Here is a 25,771-nt window from a genome sequence, read left to right as displayed (position 1 = left end):
GGGAATACCCCCTAAAGATACATTTGATTGCACGAGGAGAGAGTTTGTCTCTGGAGCCACCTAACACATGGACAAAATATACGAACCCAAATAGTCAAGGTGACAATAGAAACAATGGACTAGATGGTAGTAGGACCTAGATAGGTATTTTACCCTCCACAATTGAAGATGGCATTGTGTTTATTAAAAAACATACAACATATAGTAAGAACTACATCACCCTAATAAAACTTGGGTACATTCACTTGCAACAACATATTACATTCCACTTTCAATAAATGACTATTTTTCAGTTATGCAATTCCATACTATTGAGTTAACACACGATGATTGATGGATGTATGATGCCATGATTTTGACAAAATAGATCAAATTTTTTATTCATTAATTCCAAATCATTATTAGTGCAGAGTACGTGAATAGAAGTTCCAAACTAATTTTTTATTTCATTGTAAAAAAATTTAAATACATCAAGTACTTTAGACTTCTCCAATAGAAGATAAACCCAAGTACATCGTCCCAAATCATCAATAAAGAAGAAAAAAATACTTATGACCAAACGTACTACTAACGAGACAAGGACCCCAAACATCTTAATGAACTACATCAAATAAAGTGACTGTTTCTAGAATTAATCAATGGAAATGATGCCCGATGATACTTACCCAATTGATACGACTCGCATTGAAAAGTAAGGCTAGAAGGAAATGCTGGAAAGATTTAAAGTAGTTCACTGGATAGGGATGACCTAATCGTAGATGCCATTGTAGAGGTGATAATGCAGTGTGTAAAGCATATAATTATTTCTCTGGTGAGGTCCCTTCTAGGTAATAAAGTTCACCTCTCTCACGAGCCGAACTAATCGTCTTCCTCGTTGTAAGTTCTTGAAACATAGAATGAGAAGGGTAAAAAATAACTGAGCACTTCATAATTTTGGTAAGTTGACCTATTGATAACAAAGTCAATGAAAATTTAGAGACGAACAACACTAATTGAGGAGACATAAAGGATGATGGGCTCAACACATCAACACCCTTAACTGAATTTATTGAACCATCGACTAGGATAACATGTTTAATATCAATAGACTATTTTAGATCAGAAAACAATGAAGACATACCTCGCATGTGTGTAGTGCCACCAGAATTAAGGATCCAAGTAGGGGATAAACTCACATGAAGTGTAGATTTACATGTACTTGCCAGAGTGGCAATAAGAGTGGAATGAGCCGTGGGAGTGGAGATAGAAGCATCATTCAACTAGGCTGGCAATAGGAGTGGAATGAGCCTTGGGAATGGAGATAGAAGCATCATTCAACTAGGCCAAACAACGGATTAACTGTTGTACCTCATTAGTACAATGTTATTCCTTGGTTCTATAGAGACAGCATTGTTCTCATGAATTGTTGAGTTGGCCCATGCTGATTTCTCAAACTGAATCTAGTGGTTAGTCTGACCACTGTGACTACATTTCTGCTCAGATTTACCATCTCCTCAGTCTCGGCCTTTGCCGGACCCGTCTCTTCCCTTGCCTCTATTACTATTGCCACGACCTTTGGAGGACACTTTTAAGTAGCTAACAAAGTTAAGTGTAAATGAATCAACAATTTTAATACTCTTGTCACTTTCAAATAGTACTGCATTCTAGGCCCTCATAATCCTTTTAAAGATAGAAGATAGAGTAGGTACCTCATTAGAGGCAAGTAACTATGCTTTTACCTCATCGAATTTTGATCTCGATCCATCAAGGAACCTTGCAACCAGAAATTGAGATTATTATTTTTTCAGTTCTCATTCATTAGTTGCGAATGAGTGATAAACATTAATTTCTTACTGGACTCCAAGAATTCACTATAAAATTCAGTAACAAGTCCGTCACCCCTTCTAATAGTAAAAAAAATCATCATTCAAAGTTACTAATACGTCATCTCTGATAAACCTTGACTTTTGGTTGGCCTTCAAATAGATCGCCACAGATTTAGCCCAACTTAAACAGTTTGAGGCATTCAACTTTTCTTATGTAATTGAAATAATATTTTTCCTATCAGAGTTACCAATTTCTCTTGACGGAAGGGTTTAAACTTCACTAGTATCAACCTTTAGAGTATGATAAGGATTAAACCAACCTTAATTTCGCCTTCAAAAGGTTTGTGCAAGTGTCAAATATGTGGCTTCAATTTCATGGGCAAAGTCAGTATATACACACCAAAACAAGGGCAAATAACAATCAACAATACAAAGAACCCAAAAATCATTTACATCCTGCTTCATTTTGGGTTGACATCAACAAATCTAAAGATGTTGCAAACATAGGGTCATAATCTTAGTTGCGGCCTAGAAATCTATCAAAAGTCAAAGAAAGAACTACGCAATCAGCAATAGAGACCATCAGTCCTAGGTATGGCAGAAGGAGACAAAATCAAATGTTTACTAAGCAATCAACAACAGAATTGAAAAAACTTCCCTTTCTTGGATGACCCACCTTTCAAAGAGAAGATCTGATTAAACAAAGGACTCTTAAACCAGGAACTATCGTTCTGATACCAAGAAAAGTAAACTTTGAAAAAAAAGGAAAGAAATTGAAATAGAGAAGAGAGGAAAAAAAGACTTGAAATTGAATCTACTTATGGGTCGTGCATGACCCCCATTCTCTTAAATAAGTGGGGTAAGTGGCAAAATTGCCCCTCTTCATTTAAGTGTACTTAATTCCTTATATCTCCCACTACACTTATTAGAATTCCAGGAAATTTAAAATAATGGCAAATTAAAACATGTTGGACAAAGTAGCATAGACTCTAGAAAATACAGAATATATAAAATGGCCGAACGGTCCTTCTCTAGGATTTTCAACATAAATAGAGCACTAACCTGTGGCAATTGGATAACAAAAATGGAACTTCGTTTTTTATTTTGTTACAGAAACATGATTTTTATAACTGATACAAATCCAATTAAATGAACTAGTCCCGTTGATGAAAATCAACAACTTTTGCCATTCAATGATTATCGTCTATGATGCCCACTAGGCATCGCTCCAGCAAGAATTCTGCATTCACCCATGCATGATATTTATCTAAATGATGTTAAGATCTACAAGATATCTAAAAATGGACAAAAAAGAGAAATGAATGGGAATATTTTATTGAACAAAGAAAAACAGAACTACAAGTTTTGTAATAAAGGATACTGAATAAAGAGGTAGAATCTTTCCCAGCAGCCTTCATCAGCATATCAACACCTGCAATAAGCGATTGCATTAGAGAAGTGGCTAAAGACTAAAAATGAATAAAAGACTGCTCCTAGAAGTTAGATAAAATAATTTTCCACTTAATTACTAGTGCATCTAGAAGGGGTGACCCACCTCTTTGTCCTCTTTTTAGTGAAAGGACAAAATTATCTTTAGTTATTGTTAAAAATTAAATAAAAAGAGAACATGTGACCCACCTCTTCTACCCCGGTCCCCAAGATTGGAAGAAAAACAGTGCTCCTTTCCTCTGGGGGAAGAAAGAGCCCCAAACCACTCTCTGTTGAGAAAGGGAGTACAAAAAAAGAGAGATGCCAGGAGAGCAGAGGCCCCCTCACTCCCTAACTACATTTCTCTAGGTGAAGAAATGTAGGCAGGATCTCACCCCACATGTCTTCCAGCTCCCTTTCTTAAAAATAATTATTTCAATTATGTAAAACTTAAAAACAAAAACGAATTCTACTAAGGGCATTTTTATCCTTTTTAAAAATAAAAGGGCAATCAAGAAAGGAAAATGTAATGAAATTTCAACTGTAACCTCACAAATTTCATTGGGTTGATCATAATTAACCCCCTCTATAAAATATTTAAGTTTGTGAATAAAATACAGCACGTATTGCAATTTAACCAAGACATGAGAGCCATTCCAAGTCCAAGAATAGGGAAATTAATTCATAATAACCATAGAACAATGTTTTTCTTAAAAAAAAATATAAATAAATAAAATTTACAGTGCTCAGATCTTGGTTAATCCATGAACCACGTAAAATGATAGGCACGAAAGCGCATAAGGCCATTGAAAGAACGAAGTATGTACCTCCAGGATGAAATTTCATGTAGGGTGAAATATTGTAGACACGGCCTTTCAAAACAGTCCAAATAGAATCTCCTCCCTTATGTTGCTTAACTTCATCCATAGAAATCAGTCTTCTATTGGATTGTCCCTTTAGTCCTGAAACAATGACTCCATTCAACCCCAACCAGCACCACCAAAACAAAATTCAAGAGGTATAACAAGCACAAGTTATCTACATCTAAGCAACTGAGACTTCTCCCATGTAATCTCATAAAATGCACATAGGCTTTTATCAACTAAATTTTCACCAACCTTTTTTTGTAAATGGCGAACCCCATATTCCTATGAGTCTTAGAAACAAATAGCTCGACGGCTGAAAACCCCTCAGGTGGCCGTTGAGCCAAAAACTCATTCAACAATTTCACTCGTAGAACTTCCTACCTAAGTAAATCTCTAAATTCTTGAAATCTTGGTTCAACTTACTAGCAGTAGGTAACTGAATATCTTATTTTCTAGAATTGTAGATCAATATCATTGCAGACAATACTTTATTCCACATTTCTCTTTTAACTGAAAGGGGTTATGAAAACAGCAATCTGCACCATCCATCCTTTCTTATGTGTAGCAAACCAAGTAGGTAACAACTGACTGGAATGGTGATTTGATACTCAAGGATCTGATAACAGGAAAAACACCCACCAAAAGAATTGACTTCACATAGTGTTAAGGTGAAAACAATTTGATGCAGTGCCCTGCAACCAACATCCTCAGCCCGTATCATTTTTTAGTTGTTTCTTAAAACCCTTCAAAAAGTGTTTACTAAGTCTCTGTTAAACATGTGCAACACATCTTACATAATGGAAATACAGAATAAAATTGTTTTCTTATATTTAGAAACTCTACAGTTGGAAGGTGCATGAACACTAAGCTTCGATCTTTTATAATCAGCATCAATGTTTTAATACCTACCCAATAACTTGAAACACTGGCACGTGTTACTTTGCAGTCGAATAACGTAATGTAACTTGGATGTGTAACCTTGCCATAGACTATCTTGATTATTGACTAAAAATGAATCATATTTGTAGGAAATTAGACTTCAGGTCTTAATATAGAGAACTCGTTGCTATAATTCAATAGCAATCTTACTGTTATCCAGTAAAATACTCCTTTAAAGCCAACAACTCTGAAACACAAAGAACATAATTGAGGAAATTTCAGGTTCATCTAAGCACTGGCCTATCCAGCCATATTGTGCTTTGGATTTTCTCAGTTCTAAATGGTGATGCATACACTGTTTTACTGGTGCAATTGAGATTGAAAAGATCCATGCAGTCAAGATAAACAGAAAAGTAAAAAATGGGGCAAGAGAAAATAACAGACAGGAAACAATAAAGATTAGTAAACCTGCTGCAGTGCCTCCACAGAGGGAATCGAAATTCATATACTATACATTAATGTCATAGTTTGCACCACATAAATGCATGTAGCAGGTAAGTGAAACATGAACCTTTGATCCACAGTTGACATGCAAGAATAATATTTCTGAAGTTTGTGCAATGAGTGCTAAAGTTTTCAAATATAGGACTCCTAAAACTAATATAGTTTAACTTTAAGGGTCTGTTTGGAACCCCATGGAAAAGAAAAGAAAAGAAAATGAAAATTTGACCATTATTATTCCCAAAAATAGTTAGTGAAAAGGAGAATTTGATCATTATCTCATTTTCACTAACTATTTTTGGGCATAATAATGATTAAATTCTCATTTTATTTTATTTTCTTTTTCTTTTCTAGGGGTTCCAAACAGCTTAAAATTACATAAAAAAAGGAACTTTTTGACATTCCAACTATTATCAACATCATATTGGATAAGATTACAAAATCAATTACGACGTTTTATTGAACTATGATCTTTCTCATTGCAATTCTTCTATATCTCTAAACTCCCCCTGTGCAAGGGGGACTAGTTATTTTTTAGGTTTTCCTTTTTTATTTCCTTGTACGCTCTCCCTTTCTTGAATGAAATTCTTACCATTTCAAAAGCACAAAAATAAAAAATAAAAAAATAATCCAAAGTTGTAAAAGAATTGTCCTCCTCAAGATAAGTTGGCCAACCAAAGGAACTCAAGAATAAAGTACTAAATCAAAGTAAAAAAGAACAGTGTTTTCCCCAACAAAATTTTAAAAAATAGTTTCCTCATTGCAACGATAATGCAACAACCCTTCATTATAAAGCTGGCCAGATAAGTATAGAAAATGCAATCACTGGGGTCGAATGTAGCAACCGTAGCTTGGAAGCAGCACTATAACTGGTTAACTTTGGGTGTCAGTCAACTAATTGGACAAACTTTTCCAAAACACTATAATTCAACTCTATAACTTCAGTCTGCATAAATGAAAGTGCACCTCATTTGCAGAGTAATCTTCAATATATCATGAAGAATAGGACGACAAAATTGAAAATATTTTTACTCAATTAGGTAGATAGCAGGCTGTAGAGATACCTATTTAGCACCTTATATTTAATAAACCGTGTGAATGACAGTCTAAAACACAATCAACAAATAAAAAACAAAGGAGAAATAATGCATACTGTAAGTGTAAGTAGATGACTGTTACCAGCAAGGTCAGGATGAGTCCGTGTGAGCTTCAACCAGTCCATTTGGCTGTAACCTTTCTCAAAGGGAACCTTCGCCCTCTGCACAGGCTTTTTAGTAGTCGCCTTTTGTCCCTGTGGACCAACAGCAACATCTCCAATACTTCCTTGTCCTGAGGATTTACTCAATTCAGATGTTGGAGGCATGGTTTTGACTGAATTAGAAGGTAAAGAATCGTCATCTTTTGATTCATCATCTCTTGATTCCTTATGTACAAGACTACATTTTTGTGTTGAAGTATCAATTTTATTTAAAACTAAACTATTTGAATCATCCTTGATTGTGATCTGGCCAATCTGAGGAATTGCTTTTGGGGATTCCAGATTCTCTTCATCTACCAGAGAAGCAACCTGAACAAGCAACCATTTCTTAATCAGAAAAGCATATTCACCATTCATCATTTTCAAGACTCCAACCACAACCAAATAACAATCCCAAACTAAAATAACTTCTTGGAAACTATTCAACTTAAAAGAGAATATCACTAGATAATTTATCTTGCCTGACAAAAGGTAAAATCACTAGTATCAACCATCTTCTCCCCTGATATCTGTGTAGGTATAGAATCTGCCAAGAGAATGACATCTCAAAAGCTTTACTAGTTTATCAGATATATCCTAAACTGAATAAAAGAGAAGAAAAAAATCAATAATCCATGGGAAAGATCTCATGCCAACCCCCCCCCCCCACCCCTGCAAAAAAAAAAAAAAAAAAAACACAATCATTTGTTTTGGGTGATTGGCCCTATCTTTTAATGATCTTTTCTCAAGTACATCACCCAAACACTTCCAACCCCACCAGTCTGTCCCAGTAGCCAGGGTAACCAAGTTTCATAAATTATTACTAAAAGTTAGAAGGGTCATCATGTGAAGAAATATGGAATGTGAAAAAATAGTAAAAAAGAAGGTGCTTGCACTCAGTCTTAGCAACATAATTTACAGTATAAACCTATAAAAAATCTTCAAAGTGGATGGTCATGGTCACTTTCAAGGGCATAAATTAATAGAACAATCATTGTGGTACTAACGTAATCTAGTTTAACAGCAATTTAAAAGGGCTGATAAACACTCTAAGCAGTCAACACAATCCACAATTACAAAACAGATGAGATAGAACCACAGATGGTCATAAGACATATAGACCCAGCCAAAAAAACATAACTACTTTATTTATGTGTCATAAAAAATCCCACCATTTAGCTGTAAAACTGATTGTTATGGTTAGAAATCTCAAGTACAACACAACCAATAGAACATGTCCTTGGTTAAGTTTGTAAATAAAAATTCCACATAATGGACAAGAAACGGGAAGTCACTCAAAATCCAACCATTTCATGTCTTTAATAGTTCTCATTTACCACAGAATAAAATGAAATTGAAGGAAGAAAATTTTAGTAAACACTGCACCACGGAAAAAGAAAAAAAGAGATCAGAACCATTTAAAGAACCAAAACATGTATAGTCACGCTTTCATTCCATTACTCTGTAATTAGAATTGGTGGTTGTCCAAGGATAAAACATCTCTAGGTTGGCCATGCCAGTTATCTTTTCCACTGAACCTTTATTGTCCATACATGGATCTCATCGATTGGATTGGATAGTTTCAGATGCTGAAATTGGTGGAATGGAAAAGAGCTTTCAAGTACCAAATCAACTCTGACTAGAAAGTGTAAACAAATACAAGACATGGAATTCAGACAAGATATACTCAGATCCCTAATGTGTCTTAAAGGATCACCATGCCTGCTAGAGCAGATTGTATGTGTATAGACATTTTAACTACTAGAATCAGGTGATAATACATTAACTACAATCAACAAGGTGTGCAGTGTTCTGGCAATAGCATAGTCAGATCGGTACAAGAAAATATGCAACTTACCGACCATGATAACATTTCTGGAAGATACAAGACACCAAGTAGCTTTCTGGATAAAATAATTTGACCCTCACATTCTCTATCAAAACGTTTCTTTGAAATATCTGTTAATTCAAAACTCTCAGATGCTGAGCAAGTAAATATCTATGCATCGAGGTCCGTACGGAATTTCCTTTAAGAAATAAAAAAACAACGTGGAAAATTCTCAACCTCCGAACTATTCAGGCACACAAATACCATACAATCGGATCCTCCTGCCTATGTTTCCCTCTAATTAGGTCCAAAATTAACTATATTTTAGGTTAATATTGCATTGAGAACTTCATCTTCAAAATGATTATTGGTCCACCAATCATAGGTTCTAGCAAATTACAAGCACACCTACTTCAACTGGTCTTGATTTTCCAACTACCGTGGTGAAACTCTAAAATGATCATCCTTGAGGATCATGTACACCACAAAATGGAGAAGTTGACCGTAGAAAGAGAGAAGAGGGCGAATAGAACGGCTGCATTATGAAAGTCGTGACTCCCTCCTATGAAGCTTCTGCAGACTGGAGCGGTGATTATAGAAAAAATAAGAAAAATAGGAAGAGAATTTTAGATATTTTTTTCTCGAAGGAAGCAATAGAGAAAGTGATCGTCCGTTCTTCCAAGCCAAACGAGAGAGGTACAGATCGATCAGAGGAAATTGAAAGCATAGAAGAGGTTATAAGACACAGGTTGTAGGCGGATGAGTGAAAAATCTGAGAGAGGTAAAGACCAAAAGGAACCACCTACCGGGCACGACGAAGACGCCTGAACAGCCCAAACGTGGTGTTGTCAGCTCGGTCGGCGTGAAGAAGCGAGCGGTCGAGACGCCAAGGCATGAAGAAAGGTTGCTACGTCACGGTCAATCCAACGTAAGTCGTCGTGGGAATCAGAATGAAATTTCCAATTTCACACGTGCGTGCCCATACAATTTTTTTTCAATTTTTTACTCACTTTTAGTAAATAATAAGAAAAAGTACAAAACCCCACCTCCCATACGCCATGGTCCACACTTGACACACCATCACAACCTTGAACACGCACTCGAACACTATACATAGATTAACATACATTACAAATTTCACCACATAAATATCTTGTTTAATTAAAGCATTAATTCTCTTCTATATCAAGGTTGTAATTGAAGCTCCTAATTAATTTTCAACTAGTGTAATTCATATTAAATCATGTCTTATATGATGGCTTCATTCACCAATGTTGACAATTGGGAAGTAGGGGAGCTAGTGAACATGAACCATTAGGTTTTGTGTGTGTATCTATCCAATGTCTAATAATATCTAATTCATGGAGTAAAAGAATGGCAGTCGAGTTTTTCTTAGGAATTGTGTTGGGGTTGTTAAAGCTTTTAGTTAAATTTGTCCAGTCAATAGATCCTATTTTTTAGGATTTGTAGGTAGACCATTTTCTTAGCCATTTATCATGTTATTATGACCAGTAAAATGTGGGTTGTTTATTTTTCTAATTTTATCTATTTGTAAGGCTTATATAAGCCAACAACTTATTTCGAATTTAGTAGACTCTTCGTATACTTTTTGAATTGTTTTGTGCCTAGAACTTATAACAAATTTGGTATCAGAGCTTGATTAACAAGTTTTTCTTTTTGACGATCCTTCGTATGATGGTTTGACTAAATTTCTCAAACCATGCCCGTGAGGATTGCTTTAGTCCATATAAAGATTTTTTAAGGCGACATACGGACTCCCCCTCAACCATATATCTAGGTGGTTATTGCATATAAATTTCTTCTTTGATATCACCATTGAGAAATGCATTTTTAACATCCAATTGATATATTGGCCATGATGAATTGGCTGCCAAAGATAATAATATACGTACCGATGTCATTTTTCCACTGGAGAGAATGTTTCATCATAATCAATACCACAACATTGAGTGTAACCTTTTGCCTTCAGTCGTGCAATACTTCCATCCGGATTATGTTTTACTGTATAAACCCACTTGCAACCAATGGGTTTTTTATCTGTAGGTAGAGGAACCAGTGACCATGTGTGATTATCATTGAGTGCCTTCATTTCTTCATCCATTGATGTCTTCTACCCTGGATGTTGTAGAGCCTCCTGATATGACTATGGAATAGATATGGAGGAAATAGAAGAAAGAAACTGACAACATAAAGGTGAGAGGCGATGATGAGACACAAAATTGGAAATAGGATGAGAAGTAGAAGGTTGAATGCATGATCGAGGTTCCTTTCGTATAGCAATAGGATAAGTATCAAATTGAGGACCAAAAATGACTGGTGATGAAGGACTTACCTATGGTGGATCTGCTAACTAGGCAGGTGTGGTATCGGACACTAGCTCTGGGGGCTGAACAATCTCTGTATCACGAGGCATAACCGGTCGAGGAGAACTTGGTACTGATGATATACCAAGAGGAGCACTATCAGAATAATATGAGTCTTCAAAAAATGTTACATCCCTGGACACAAATAAGCATTGCAAAGAAGGATTATAACAAACATAACCTTTTTGTGTGTGAGAGTATCCAAAAAAAATACACTTGATAGATTTAGGATCAAGTTTGTTGTGTCTAGGCAATGTATTATGAACAAAACATTGACAACTGAAGACTTTCAATGGTAATGCAAACGGGTCATCATGTGGTAAGAGTTTAGAGTAGGGAGATTTATTCCCAAGAACGGTAGACGGTAGACGATTTATAAGAAAGAACGCTGTAAGGACAACATGGGGCCAATAAAAGTATGAAACTTTCATGACATATAAAAGACCTCGAGCTACCTCAAGAATATGACGATTTTTTCGTTCCGCTACTCCGTTTTGTTGATGAGTGTAGGCACACGATGTCTGATGGATAATGTCATTTTCTTGACAAAATGGGTGAAGGTCTTTTGACATATACTCTTTGGCATTATCAGACCGAAGGATTTTTATCTTCTGACCAAATTTGTGAGTACCATAGCATAAAATGACCTTAAAAATGGATGGTATCTCAGAACGCTCCTTAAAAATAAACAACCAAGTTGTGTGAATGAAATCATCAATAAAGGTAATAAAATATTTGGCTTGAGAAATATTAGAGACACTCAAATGCCCCCAAACATCAGTATGAATCAACGAAAAAGAAGTGTCACTTTTGACTTCTGGATGAGGGGAGTATGTACTCCTTTGATGTTTACTTAACACACCACACAACTGAATTCTGACCTGATCTTAAGAGAAGGAAACATATGATGAAGAGACTGTATAGAAGGATGTCCTAACCTATTGTGCCATAATCGTGTCTCAGTCTCAATAGTAGACACCATTTTGATCTTTGGCACGTCCAAGTAGTAAAGCCATGTTCATGGCCTCCACCAATCACCTGCTTTGTTATAAGATCCTGAAAAACAAATGAAGTAGGTGAGAAGGTGACCGAGCAATTAAAATATTTTGTAAGTTGATTAACAGATAGTAAGTTCAAAGGAAAAGTAGAAACAAAAAGAATGTCAGTGAGCGGAAGTGATGGGGTGACAAAAGTAAAACCTTTTCCTTGGACTTTGGTTTGAGAACCATCAGCTATGGTAACAAACTTGTGTGAAAGACTCAGAGATAGAGAATGTAATAAAGTTTTGTTACCTAAGATGCTCGAAGGCTCCTGAATCAATTATCCAGGATGAAGATGAGGCAGATAGCATACCTAAAGCAGTAGTGGCAGTAGTAGTTGTAGAGGAACTAGGAGAAGAACCCAGCATGGTCTTCATTTTCTAAAATAGCTCATACTCTTCATCAGTAATATTTTTCTGTGTACCTGATGTTGTGGGGTGGTCTTCTTGTGCATCACTCATAAGGGCTTGATTTGCCCTTGTCAATTCTGACTTGTCATTAGCTTTATAACATATTTCTTTATAGTGGTCATATTTACCACAATAAGTGCATGCCCTGTAATGACACTGGTCTATAGTGTGGCCAGGAAATTTACAATGAGTACATTTAATATCATTTGTTCTGCCAGTACTTCCACCTCTTCCCCTGCCCCCTCTATAACCTCTTCCTCGGCCTCAGCCGCTGTCAGAGGATGATCCTCTATGATCAGAATACATAGCGGATGATACATTAGTAGTGGAGGAAGAAGTGTCTGGAATACGAAGTAATGTTGCACACACATCATCAAACTTTGGGACAACAGAAGCACTCAACAGTTGACTCTTGGCAATCTCAAGATGAGGTTTAATATTTACAAGACAAATAGCAGTAATTAATGCTTCCTTTTGTTAGTCTTGGATAGAAATATCAGTGGTGGAGGGTTGAGCTAACTTCCACTCTTGAAGAAAGCCTCTAAACCATGTCAAGTACTCATGAATATTTTCTCCTTGTTTAGTATTCAACATTCTATGGAGAATATCAGCGAATTATGTTGAGCTTGAGGAGAATGGGCATGAGCAGAGGATGAACGGGCATGGAAGAGGAGATGAACAGGCATTAAAGGTGACCTGCAATGATAGAAATGGTGGAAGAGGAGCAGGTCGAGCTCGTGGAGCTTTTCGAGGAAGAGGCGGAGGAAGAGGCAGACAAGCATTCAACAAAGCTATCGTTGAGTGTTATAAGTGTCATCAATTAGGGCACTTTCAATATGAGTATCCGAAATGGGAGAAGGAAGCGAATTATGCTGAGCTTGAGGAGAAATAAGAAATGTTGTTGATGTCATATGTGGAGCTTAATCAATCAAGGAGAGAAGATGTTTGGTTCATTGACTCATGGTGTAGCAATCATATGTGTGCAAATAAGGAGTGGTTCTCGGATCTTGATGAGGAATTCTGGCAATCTGTGACGCTCAGGAATAATTCCAAAATTGTTGTGTTGGGAAAAGGTAACATTAGGTTACAAATTACTGGAGTTACTCAAGTAATCACTGATGTTTTCTATATACCTGAGTTGAAAAATAACTTATTAAGTATTGGACATTTGCAAGAAAGAGGTGTGGCTATTTTCGTACAACATGGAGTTTGTAGATTCTATCATCCCAAGAACGGGCTTATTATGCAAATAGAAATGTCTGCAAATAGGATGTTCATTTTTCTTGCAAGAATTCTAACGAAAACTCCTACTTTCTTCCAAATAATTCTTGAAGACAACACTCACCTTTGGCACTGCATATATGGGCATCTGAGTTTCAAGGGTCTGAGAACATTGTAATATAAGCAAATGGTGAAAGGGTTACCACAGTTGAAGGCACCATCCAAAATATGCACTGATTGCATGGTGGGAAAGCAACACAGGGATGCAATTTCAAAGAGTTTATGGAGAGCATCACAAAGACTGCAGTTGGTACATGCTGACATCTGCGGACCCATCAACCCTATTTTGTAAGAAGAGGTATTTCATAAGCTTTATTGATGATTACAGTTGTAAGGTGTGGATATATTTTCTTGTTGAAAAAACTGAAGTTTTTCCTATCTTCAAGAATTATAAAAACCTTGTTGAGAAAGAGACAAGAATTTTTATTCGTTGTCTGCGCACAAATAGGGGTGGAGAGTTCACCTCTCACGAGTTCAATGTTTTTTGCAAAGATAATGGTATTAGTAGGCAGCTCACAACAGCCTACACTCCCCACAAAAAGGAGTAGCTAAGCGCAAGAACAGGACAATCATGAACACAGTTAGAAGTATGTTATCAGAGAAACAAGTTCTAAAGAACTTTTGGAAAGAAGTAGTAAATTGGACAGAGCATGTGCTCTATAGAAGCCCTACATTGGCAGTGAAATATATGACTCCTGAAGAGGCTTGGAGTGGTGTCAAACCCAATGTTGATTATTTTCTAGTTTTTGGATGCATTGGCCATGTTCATGTGTCAGACAGTAAGAGAAAGAAGTTGGATGATAAGAGTTTTCAATGTGAGCTGCTAGGGATGAGTGAAGAGTCTAAAGTATATAGACTTTATGATCCAGTGTCCAAGAAGATAGTTGTAAGCAGAGATGTGGTTTTTGAAGAAAATGAGTGCTGGGATTGGGGGAGAAGTAATGAAGAAGCAAGACTTGGTATCCTCGAGTGGGGAGATAGTAATGAAGAAGGAAGTGAACATGATCAAAGTGAAGAAGAATCTGAAGAGGAGGTTGCAGCAAAAGGAGGGGAGGTTAGCTTATCTTCAAGTGAGTCACCTAGAGAGAATTCTCCAACATCTGAAGAAAGCTCACCAGAAGGGAGGACCAGAAGAGTATTGTTCTGGATGGAAGATTGTGTGAGTGGGGGAGAATTTTTAGAAGAAGAAGTTGAGCACAAAAATTTGGTTCTGTTTATCTCAACTATAGATCTGACTACCTTTGAAGAAGTTGTTTAGAGTTCCAAGTGGAGAGCTGCAATGGACTTGGAGATAGAAACGATCGAAAGAAATTGGACTTGGGAGCTGACAGATTTGCCTACAGGAATGAAGAAAATTGGAGTAAAGTGGGTTTTCAAAACTAAACTCAATGAAAGTGGCAAGGTTGACAAGTGTAAGGCTCTGTTGGTAGCAAAAGGGTATGCACAACATCATGGCATAGATTATACTAAAGTGTTTGTGCCCATGGCTAGGTGGGATATGATTCAAATGGTAATTGATTTAGCAACTTGAAATAGTTGGAGTTTGTTTCAGCTTGATGTCAAAAGCGCTTTCTTACATGGAGAGCTAAATCAAGCAGTGTTTGTAGAGCAACCACAGGGTTATGCGAAGGAAGGAGAAGAGTATAAGGTGTAAAAATTGAAGAAGGTGTTGTATGGCCTTAAACAAGCCCCTCGTGCATGGTACAACCGAATCGAAGCATATTTTGTCAAAGAAGGATTTGAGAGGTTCAGCTGTGAACACACCTTATTCATAAAACCTGGAGATGGAGGTAGAATTTTGATTGTTAGCTTATATGTTGATGATCTAATTTTTACTGGTAATGATGAAAGTATGTTTGTTAAGTTCAAGAATTCTATGAAACTTGAATTTGATATGACTGACTTGGGAAAGATGAAATATTTTCTCGGTGTGGAGGTGTTAAAAAATCCTGAATGCATTTATATTAGTCAAAGAAAGTATGCAAAAGAAGTTTTAGAGAATTTTCGGATGGAGAAGAGTAATAGTGTGAAGAATCCCATTGTTCCTGGCGTTAGACTAATGAAGGATGAAGGAGCCAAGGTGAATGCTACCATGTAAATACAGTTGGTCAGAAGTCTTATGTATCAAACTGCAACAAGGCCGGACTTGATGTATGTGGTGTCTCTCATTAGCAGATCCATGGCAAGTCCAACTGAGTTGCATTTGCAAGCTGCGAAAAGGGTGTTACGATACTTGAAAGGTATTATAGATTTGGGAATCTTTTATCGAAAAGAGGGTAATGGAGAATTGATGGTATATACAGACAATGATTATGCAGGAGATGTAGATGACAGGAAAAACACTTCTGGTTATGTGTTTCTACTCAATGAAGGAGTTGTGTCCTGGTCCTCTAAAAAATAGCCTATAGTTGCTTTGTCCACTACTGAAGCAGAATTTGTGGCAGTTGCCTCTTGTACTTGTCAAGGGGTGTGGATGAGGAGAGTATTGGAGAAGCTTTGTCATTCTCAAGGCAAGTGTACCACTGTGTTATGTGACAAAAGTTCTACCATTAAGCTATCCAAAAACCCAGTCATTCATGGACGCAATAAACACATTGACGTAAGGTTTCATTTCTTGTGCGATTTGACCAAAGATGGAGTTGTTGAGTTGAAGCATTGTGTCACACAAGAACAAGTTGCAGACATTATGACAAAACCGCTTAAGTTGGATGTGTTCTTGAAGCTACGTGAGTCAATGGGTGTGTATGTGATACCACTAGTAAACTGAAAGCATTACTGCAATCAGTTTAGGGGTGGAATTGTTGGGGTGGTTAGAGCTTTTAGTTGAATTTGTCCAGTCAATAGATCCTATTATTTAGGATCTTTAGATAGACCATTGCCTTAGCCATTTACCACGTTATTAGGACCAGTAAAACGTGGGTTGTTTATTTTTCTAATTTTATTTATTTGTAAGGCTTATATAAGCCAACAACTTATTTTGAATTTAGTAGACTCTTCGTATATTTTCTGAATTGCTTTGTGCCCAGAATTTACAAAAAATTGCTTGAGATGGCAAAGTCTCCCCCTACCCCCTCAGTCTATGAAGGAAACTCGAATTGAGGGAAGTTTGGGAGAGATTGTTGAGATGGTGCCTCCCTCTTCTTCTCCCCCTCTGTGTAAAATTAGAATTGAGAAAAAAAATGGGATAGAGCAACTAGAAATGGATTCAAACGAGTGACAAAAATTTCCAATTGGGAGTGGACGTCAGGATTCGGTAACTTATCATAACCATTCAATCTCTGCTTAACTATACATCTGTTGGCCATGCTCAATCTCTGCTTCACTTAGGAAAGTTTTTCGTTTCTTAACTTTTGGTTTTTAGTGCTCTTTTCAGTTAGCATTTGTTTCAGTTCTTCACTCAAGTTAACCGAAATTCCTCAAACAGTTCCACTGTTGAAACTGTTAGTGTTGATTGAGTATTTAGGATCTACTTCTGTTAGTTGCTTAATAGTTTGAATAAATCTTATTCTTTAGGGAGAATTTATTTGTTTCCTAGTCACTTACCACGTTAATAAAACATTCTTCTACTTTGCTTGTGTTACTAGACAAAAACAAAGAGTTCTTAACATTTGGTATCAAAGCTATTGATGAGAATATGGTGATAGAGAATGGATTTGTGCAACCAGTTATCCCAAGATTTGACGGGCATTACGATCACTGGTGAATGCTCATGGAGAATTTCGTGGAGTCAAAAGAATATTGGAATGTGGTGGAAGATGGGATTCCTGCAACAGTTGAAGAAGATGACAACGAAGAATTACCTCTTCCACTCCATAGATCGATCAATCCTAGAAACCATCTTAAACAAGGATACAACCAAAAGCATTTGGGATTCATTGAAACAGTAGTATCATGGGACAACATGAGTGCAACAAGCGCAATGACAAGCTCTCCAAAAGGAGTTTGAGATGCTGAATATGAAGGTGGGAGAGTCTATGAACGAGTACTTTGCTCATACTCTTGTTGTGGTCAACAAGCTGAGAGCCAATAAGGGAAAGATGGACGATGTAGCAGTCATCAAGAAGATTCTGAGATCCATGTCACCCACATATGATTACGTGGTGTGTTCTATTGAAGAATCAAATGATTTGGATGTTCTCAACATTGATAAGTTACAAAGGAGCCTTCTAGTACATGAGCCACGTATGAAAGCTCATGTTGTAGAAGAGCAAGCATTGAAGGTTACTTTTAGAGAGTCTTCAGGAGACAGAGGATGAGGTCATGATGGAATTCGAGAACACCGAAGAGGAGGAGGCAGGCGTAGCTTTGACAAAATCCATTATTGAATGCTACAACTGTCATAAGTTTGGACACTTTTAGTATCAATGTCCAAAGGAAGAGGCATAAGCAAGAGAAAACTATGTGGAAGGTAGTCAAGAAATGTTGTCGATGGCGTATGTGAATGATAAAGAAGTCGACAAAGAAGAACTGTAGTTTCTTGACTCTGGATGCAACAATCACATGTGTGGCAAGAGGGAGAGTTTTTCTCAGATTTTAAAGAAATTTTCAGGGAGAAGGAGAAACTAGGAGATAATTCAAATATGGATGTGATGGGTAATGGTAATGTGGGAATTCTGGTGAATGGTTTTTCACATATTATTACTAGCATATTCTATGTTTTACGATTAAAGAATAGCTTGATAAGCATTGGTCAGCTAGCTGATAAGGGACTTGCAATCCTCATACAACGAGGAACATGCAAAATTTATCACCTTGAGAGATGACTAATCATGGAGACTACAATGCCCTCAATCGAATGTTCAAACTGTTTGCTCAAACACAACTGAAGGAGGAAGCTTGTTTCAATTTTTTCATGGAAGATCTAGCTCGACTTTGGCACTACAGATATGGTCATCTAATCTTCAGTGGTCTGAAAATTCTACAACAAAAGGGAATGGTGAGAGGATTGCCTTGTCTTGAAACCTCGTCGAATGTATTTGAAGATTGCCTGGTGGGGTAGCAATAGAGAGATCCATTTCCCAGGGAAGGCACATGGAGAGCTTCTCAAATTCTTGAACTAGTGCATGTTGATATATGTGGACCAATCAGCCCCATTTCCAACAGAAACAAAAGGTACATGATCAGTTTTATTGATGACTCTAGTCATGAAGTTTGGGTTTATTTCTTGGTTGAAAAGTCAGAAGCATTTATAACATTCAAGAAATAAAGAATCGTGTTGAAAAAGAGACAAGTTCGAGTATCAAAGATCTTCATACAGATCAAGGGGGTGAGCTCACTTCACTTGAATTCACTATTTTTTTGTAGTGAGAATGGTATTCAAAGGCAACTAATAGCCGCATACACCCCTCAGCAAAACGATGTTGCAAAGAGAAAGAATTGAACTATCATGAATATGGTCCAAGGTATGCTCTCGGGGAAGAAAATGCCCAAAATATTCTGGCCTAAAGCTATGAATTGGACAATTCATGTTCTCAACATGTGTCCAAGTCTTGCAGCGAAGAACAAAACTCCAGAAGAAGCTTGGAGGTGATTCAAACCATCACTAGCTCATTTTAGGGTGTTTGGGTGTGTATCTCATGTTCATATTCCTGATTGCAAAAGGACAAAGCTCAATGACAATAGTGTAATATGTGTTTTACTTTGAGTCATTGAGGAGTCAAAGGCATATAGGTCATGTGATCCCATTTCACAGAAGATTATAATGAGTAGAGATGTGGTGTTTGAGGCAGATAACAGTTGGGATTGGGACAAAAGGCATGAGGAAGTTATTTTGGCCGACTTGAATTGAGGCGACAATGACCAAGAACCAAATGCAACTGTTGGAAATGGAGATGAAGCTAAAATTGATAAACATAGCAGTGCTAAGGAAAGTGAAACTAATAGCTCGATTGGGTCAAATGAAGGCAATTCATCTAGCTCAAGTGAAGAACCTTCACTTGAATGTCGTGAACAAAGGTCAAGAAGGCAGCCAAATTGGATGGGGGATTATGTAAGTAGTGAAGCTTTATTTGAGGAAGAAGACATGGCATATTTACCCATGTTTGCAGCCAGTGATCCAGTTCTATTTGAAGAGGTAGTAAAAGATGCAAAGTGGAGAACAACAATGGATGTTGAGATTGAAGCTATAACGAAAAATAATACTTGGGAATTGACAAATTTTCCTTCCGGGGCAAAGAAGGTTGGTGTGAAATGGGTGTATAAGACGAAGCCCAATGAAAATGGTGAGTTGGAGAAGTGAAAAGTTCGTTTGGTTTCAAAGGGTTATACCCAAAAGCATGACATTGATTACACTGAGATTTTTTCACCTGTAGAACGTTTGGAGACAACTCGACTGGTAGTTTCTCTTGCAGCTTAGAATCGGTGGATGATTTTTCAGCTAGATGTAAAGTCACCCTTTCTCCATGAAGAACTTAGTGATGAGGTTTTTGTCAAACAACCTCCTGGTTATGAGAAGAAAGGTAATGAACAAAAAGTGTACAAGTTAAAGAAGGTTTTGTACAGACTACAGCAAGGTCCACGAGCTTGGTATAGTCGGATAGAGTGATATCAAGGAAGGTTTCAAGAGGTGTCCTTATGAGCATGTTTTTTTCAACAAAGCTAGAGGAGGTAAATTTCTAATTGTTTGTCTCTATGTTGATAACTTGATTTGTATGGGTAATGATGAGCATATGTTTGTTGAATTTAAACATTGAGGGAGGGGGGGACGGGGGGGGGGGGGGGGGGGGGGGGGAGGGATGGCGGTTAGTCAAAAATGAAGTGAGATGAATTACTCCCGTATTACTTAGTTCATTAGATTAAGGGGTTAGTGTAGAATGAATCCCACTTCAAATAAATCACGTCAATTCATTCGCTCAGGCAAAAAACACTTGAAGCGCGGGACATGCATTGCACTCCCCCCACCCTGCATTGGCCTTCCTCCCTCTCGACCTCCGTCGTAGAGCACGGGAGGCCAAGCCTCTATCGCAAAGCCTCTCGACTTCTCTTCTTTTTCGGCCTCCCTCTCGGCATACCGTTGGAGTGCCGCCTCCGTCGTTGTTGCCCGCTGGCCTACCGTTGAGGAAGACGACGCGCGTCGTGAGGAAGACAATAGTTTAATTTTTCCAAAAAATTAAACCATTGTCACAAAAATAATAATTTATATTTTTTTATTTATTTAATATATTCATTTTATAATTACTATATTAAATTAGTGATTTAATAGTCATAATTAAAATATTTTTAAAATAAATATTTGATAAATTGTTTTGGTTTAATTATCCCATTGCTTTAATTAATTAAACCAATGGTTTTAAATTTTGTGACAGTATATTATTAATTAATAAACATTAATATATATATTATGTTATTGATAAATATATATATATATATATATATATATATATATGTATATATTATTAATTTTTTATTATTGTATTAAATTAGTGGGTTTTAATGTTAAAACGTATCTTATGTTATTAAAAAATAATTTATTTATTTATTATATTCGCTTATGTTATTTTTTTATTTCTTTATTTTTAATAATTTATTCTAGTAACACATAATTATTGTATTAATTTATAATAAACTATAATATAATATAGTTTTTCATTAATTAGGATATTAATATATTTTAATACTACACGTTAAATCACTTATATAAGTTTTGTAACCATGTTTATTTTTGTTAATTATTTTCTTAGGTATATGTTCTATTTAAGTATATTATAAAAGGTTACTCATTCTCTTGTTTATATCATATTTTTCATTTGGGGGCACTAACATTGGAATCTGTTTTCCATTGCACTAGAACTCGTCTACACTAACGTCCAAGGATGAGTTGAAGTTGAATTAATTCATTTAAGATGAATTAAATTCTTCACTTCATTTCAAGTTCATTGTGGATTAATTTAAGTAATATAATATAGTTCTTCATTAATTAGGATATTAATATATTTTAATACTACACGTTAAATTACTTATATAAGTTTAGTAACCATGTTTATTTTTGTTAATTATTTGTTTAGGTATATGTTCTATTTAAGTATATTATAAAAGGTTACTCATTCTCTTGTTTATATCATACTTTTCATTTTGGGGCACTAACATTGGAATCTGTTTTCCAGTGCACTTGAACTCGTTTACACTAACATCCAAGGATGAGTTGAAGTTAAATCAATTCATTTAAGATGAATAAAATTCTTCAATTCATTTCAAGTTCATTGTGGATTAGTCCCCCCATTCTATGATACATGAGTTCGACAAAACAGACATTGGAAAAATGAGATATTTCCTTGGTATTAAAGTAATGCAAAGACCAAGAGTATTTTTATCTTTCAATGGAGATATACGCAGGAGGTGCTGAAAAGGTTTGATATGGATAAATAAAGCTTTCAAACCTTGCATGAAGGGAACTGCCACAGAGGAGCTTTCCCCCAAAGAGATCCAACTTATTTACATCCTCTCTTTACATCCATCCAGTGATTTCTCTAAGGGGGGGTTAGTGCCCCAAAGTGGATTCTTGAAGATCAAGTCATGTCCAACATGAAGATCATGTCATGTCATGTACATGAAGATCAAGTAAGAATTTGTGTTAGTGTTGACGACTTCATGTGCACTGGAAAACAGTTTCCAGTGTTAGTGCCCCAACATGAGAAAAACATAAAAAACAAGAGAATTTCTAAACCTTTACAGTGCACTCAATTACAACATAATCCTTAAACCCCAAATTAGGTAAAACAACCATTATTACTACACGAATAAGTTATTGAAAGTATAATTAAATATACTAATATATTTATTAATTGAATTAGATATTTTATTGTACATTAATATGGTAATTACACGAGCCAGTGAAATACGTATATGATTAATTACAAATAATAAATAAATAACATTATAAATAAAAAAACAAAAGTAATACATTAAGTTATTAATTTATTAATAACATATGATATATTTTAACCTAAAAATGAATAATTTAAGAGAAAAAATTGATCTAATCATAACTTTAACACACTATATATTTGTACATAATATATTTTATGTATTATTAATTAATAATATATTATCACAAAATTTAAAACAATTGGTTTAATTAACTATAACAATCGGATAATTATGCCAAAATAAGTTATCAAATATTTATTTTAATAATATTTTAATTATAACTATTAAATCACTATTTTAATATAGTAATTGTAAAATAAAAATAATTATTTTATAAATAAAAATAATTATTTTATAAATAAAAATAATTATCTTATAAATAAAAATTATAAAATAATAATTTTTATGAAGATAGTTTAATTTTTCCTAACTTAGGAAAAATTAAACATCTTCGTCTTCCTCAGCAGCGAGCCAGCGGGGCGATGGCGACGGGGCCGGGAAAGGCAAAGGCAATGGCCGGCGACGGCGGCGGGGGGCAATGCCGACAGAGGCGGCGCTCCGACGGTACGCCGAGAGGGAGAAGAGAGGGAGGCCGAGAAGCTCTGCAAATGTTTGACCTCCCGTGCTTTGCGGGAATGAGAGAGGGCTGCGGAAATGAGAGAGGGAGCAGAGAATGAGAGAGGGTTGCGGGAATGGAGACGAGAGAGGGCTGCGGAAATGAGAGTGGGAGCAGAGAATGAGAGAGGGTTGCGGGAATGGAGACGAGAGAGGACTGCGGGAACGGAGAACGGAGACGAGAGAGGGCTGCGGGAACGGAGAACGGAGACGAGAGAGGGCTGCGGGAACGGAGACGAGAGAGGGCTGCGGGAAAGGAGACGAGAGAGGGAGCAGAGAAAGAGAGAGGGCTGCCGGAATGCAACGGCAGAGAGGGTGTGCGGCAGAGAGATCCCCGAGAGACAGCCCCGCGCGAGAGTCATGTACATGATTCTCAAAATTGGGCGGAAAGCACTTTCCGCCCTTTACTCTTGAGACATGAACTCTTGATTCATGTATATTCATGTACATGACATGAATTTGGGCGTTCTCTAACGACATCAGGACATGACCTGCGTAATGCGCATGAAGATCATGTCCTGAGTCATGTGCACTAACCCCCCCTAAATAGAACTAGGCAAATGCTACGAGTAAAATTCACGACTCTTTGTATCTCAAAAACTATCTGGGCTTGGATAAGAAACTTTTTTGGCGCCCCACCGGTTTAATCGATAGAACCTCCATGAAAGACTATCGAGGTACAGTTTGTATTAATTCTCTCAAAAGATGTACAAATCGTTCTAGCTGAAATCTGACTTACTATAGTCTTTCTTGTCCCTTTTCAACCTTATATGGAGAAACGTTAAGAACAAGATTTTGTCCAGATATCAACTACGTGAAACGAAAACGCAACACATGAATGGCATCAATTTTTATTTCTCAATTTCGTGCGGTATGTTCTGTACAAGTACGATCTTAAATAGGAAATGACGAGTAAAATATACAACAATACTGGAATGTCCGCTTCAAGGATCAATAGCCACCACCTCAGCACACGTCAACACGAAATTTCTGATGGCTAGAACATCTGCGAGGCCTCTGCAAGGACCAAATTACACACAGGTGGGAGCTGCAAATGACGGAACTTGTTGAAGCTTAACTTTATATCTGGTTCATGCCGGCGATAGCTTCTCAAGCTCGTTATATTTGCCACCACTTCCGTGCTTCCATTGCCTTGACAAGTTCATTTGCCATCGATGCGAAGCTCTCTGCCCCACTTTCCAGCTCTTGGGTTCTTCTGCTAATCCTCTAACATTGGAACAAAAAAGAAGAATATTTGTTTCAAGAGATTCAAGAAAGCCAAATTGTACAACTGTGTGAAAGACTTCTTATGTTTCTAGCAAAGTATCAAGATTTATGGAGAAAAAAGGCATATAAATTTTGGAAGAAAACATGTATCAGGAGGAAATCCTATCTAATGAGGATAAAATTTACACATTCAGATGACTTTAGCACCAAAAGCCCAATCACTTCCTGTAGTGGATATAAGTAGACTTGAACTAATCACGAGTAACCAACAGTCGTTAGTTCCTGATTGCTGCAGCTTAAGGCTTGCCTAAGTCATACAAAAAACTAGGCTAGGACTAACTCCACTCATCTAGCAAGGCAGTCCCAGAGACTTGTTCAGCATACCAACTCAACCAAAAAATAAATACCAACAGAACGGTTGGCTTGATGAATATTAGATAATTAACGTTTCCTGATTTTGTCCTCATCAATATATATACAGCAAATTCTACCTCAAGTTTTTCCTGCCGCTGTGCTAGCTTGTCTCTTGCATCTGCTGCTATCCCTGAGACATCCTAGAAAACATACCAGTAAAGTCAGAAAATAGAAAGTTTGAAAGATTGACATCAGCTCCTCAAATGAGTACTCACCCCAGCCTTTCTATATTGAGCTCTTATCTCTTGAGGTGTTCTTAGTCTTGGCTTTACATTGCCACTTGCTCCATGGAACAATTTTTGTCTTTCTGTTTCCTCATCTGTCATAAAACAAGCTTAAAATAAGTTGTAGTTAAAATCCATAGCCTATTTCAAAAAAAAAAAAAAAAAAGTTCCATAGCAAGAAGAAGAAAAATGAACAATAGTATACCTCTTGTCTCATGTTTCCTTCTCTGAGATGAAGTAGATACCTCAGGGGGATCATCGATCTCAATGTCATCTGTATGTGATATTCACATAGTGAAACCAAAATTTCAGAAATATGCACTATTCTCAGATGAGACACATGTTGAATTATGGTAAATTAGTGAAAGGTCAAATCTTATATATTAAACTACAAAATTGCCTGTCTAATATCCAAGTTTTCTACTGGAGCATATTGTAGAAAGTTTTGCTAATTCACCAGAAAAATAATCTTTTCCATTTATTTGAAGCTTAGTTATAGGCAACACAGGTGGCTATATCAATAAAGTGTACTATATTGTGACCCTTAAATTTGATACTCATTAGTCGATATGTATAGTGTATCCTGCTGTATCAGCCTGACTCAGCTAAAAATTATTGAAAAAATCGATATAATACGTAGTGTACTCTATTGGCACCTCTAACATCCAAGATGCATTGAATGATACGAGAGATATATCGCCAATACACCCACCACTGGTATACAATACCTATCTTAGACTATCAAGATCATAAAATAGGATTCCTAA

General features: G+C 36.5%; 2 protein-coding genes across 4 annotated transcripts in view; both read right to left on the bottom strand.

Moving 5' to 3' along the window:
• Nucleotides 1-2,763: 2,763 nt before the first annotated feature.
• Nucleotides 2,764-9,430, bottom strand: LOC137966460 (cytochrome b5 domain-containing protein RLF). Of its 3 annotated transcripts, none has more exons than XM_068813077.1 (6): nt 9,351-9,430; nt 7,199-7,263; nt 6,659-7,046; nt 4,061-4,195; nt 3,187-3,237; nt 2,764-3,072 (listed from the first exon to the last, which is right to left on the bottom strand). In XM_068813077.1, exons 2-6 carry the CDS (start codon nt 7,229-7,231, stop codon nt 2,996-2,998), a joined length of 684 nt encoding a protein of 227 aa, XP_068669178.1. In that variant the 5' UTR covers nt 7,232-7,263; nt 9,351-9,430; the 3' UTR covers nt 2,764-2,995. The 3 variants fall into 3 exon arrangements, with proteins under 3 accessions (XP_068669178.1, XP_068669180.1, XP_068669181.1); XM_068813079.1 differs by lacking the exon at nt 9,351-9,430 and adding an exon at nt 8,953-9,286; XM_068813080.1 differs by lacking the exon at nt 9,351-9,430 and adding an exon at nt 8,957-9,286.
• A 14,547-nt stretch (nt 9,431-23,977) lies between these two features.
• The window catches only part of LOC137966059 (uncharacterized), a 45,962-nt gene continuing 44,168 nt past the window's right edge, over nt 23,978-25,771 (bottom strand). Inside the window, exons 21-24 of the mRNA XM_068812524.1 lie at nt 25,210-25,278; nt 24,996-25,114; nt 24,858-24,920; nt 23,978-24,366 (exon numbers count right to left, since the gene is read on the bottom strand). Of these exons, the coding sequence (XP_068668625.1) occupies nt 24,259-24,366; nt 24,858-24,920; nt 24,996-25,114; nt 25,210-25,278 (359 nt within the window). The 3' untranslated portion in view covers nt 23,978-24,258. The remainder of the gene's footprint in view (nt 24,367-24,857; nt 24,921-24,995; nt 25,115-25,209; nt 25,279-25,771) is intronic.

This window comes from Aristolochia californica, unplaced genomic scaffold (assembly GCF_029961685.1).
Source record: "Aristolochia californica isolate CCGP_79_NKW_82.1479 unplaced genomic scaffold, dmAriCali1.0.hap1 SCAF_5, whole genome shotgun sequence".
Lineage (NCBI taxonomy): Eukaryota > Viridiplantae > Streptophyta > Magnoliopsida > Piperales > Aristolochiaceae > Aristolochia > Aristolochia californica.
The sequence above is the reverse complement of the archived record's forward strand: the minus strand, read 5'-3'. Positions and strand labels throughout refer to the sequence as shown.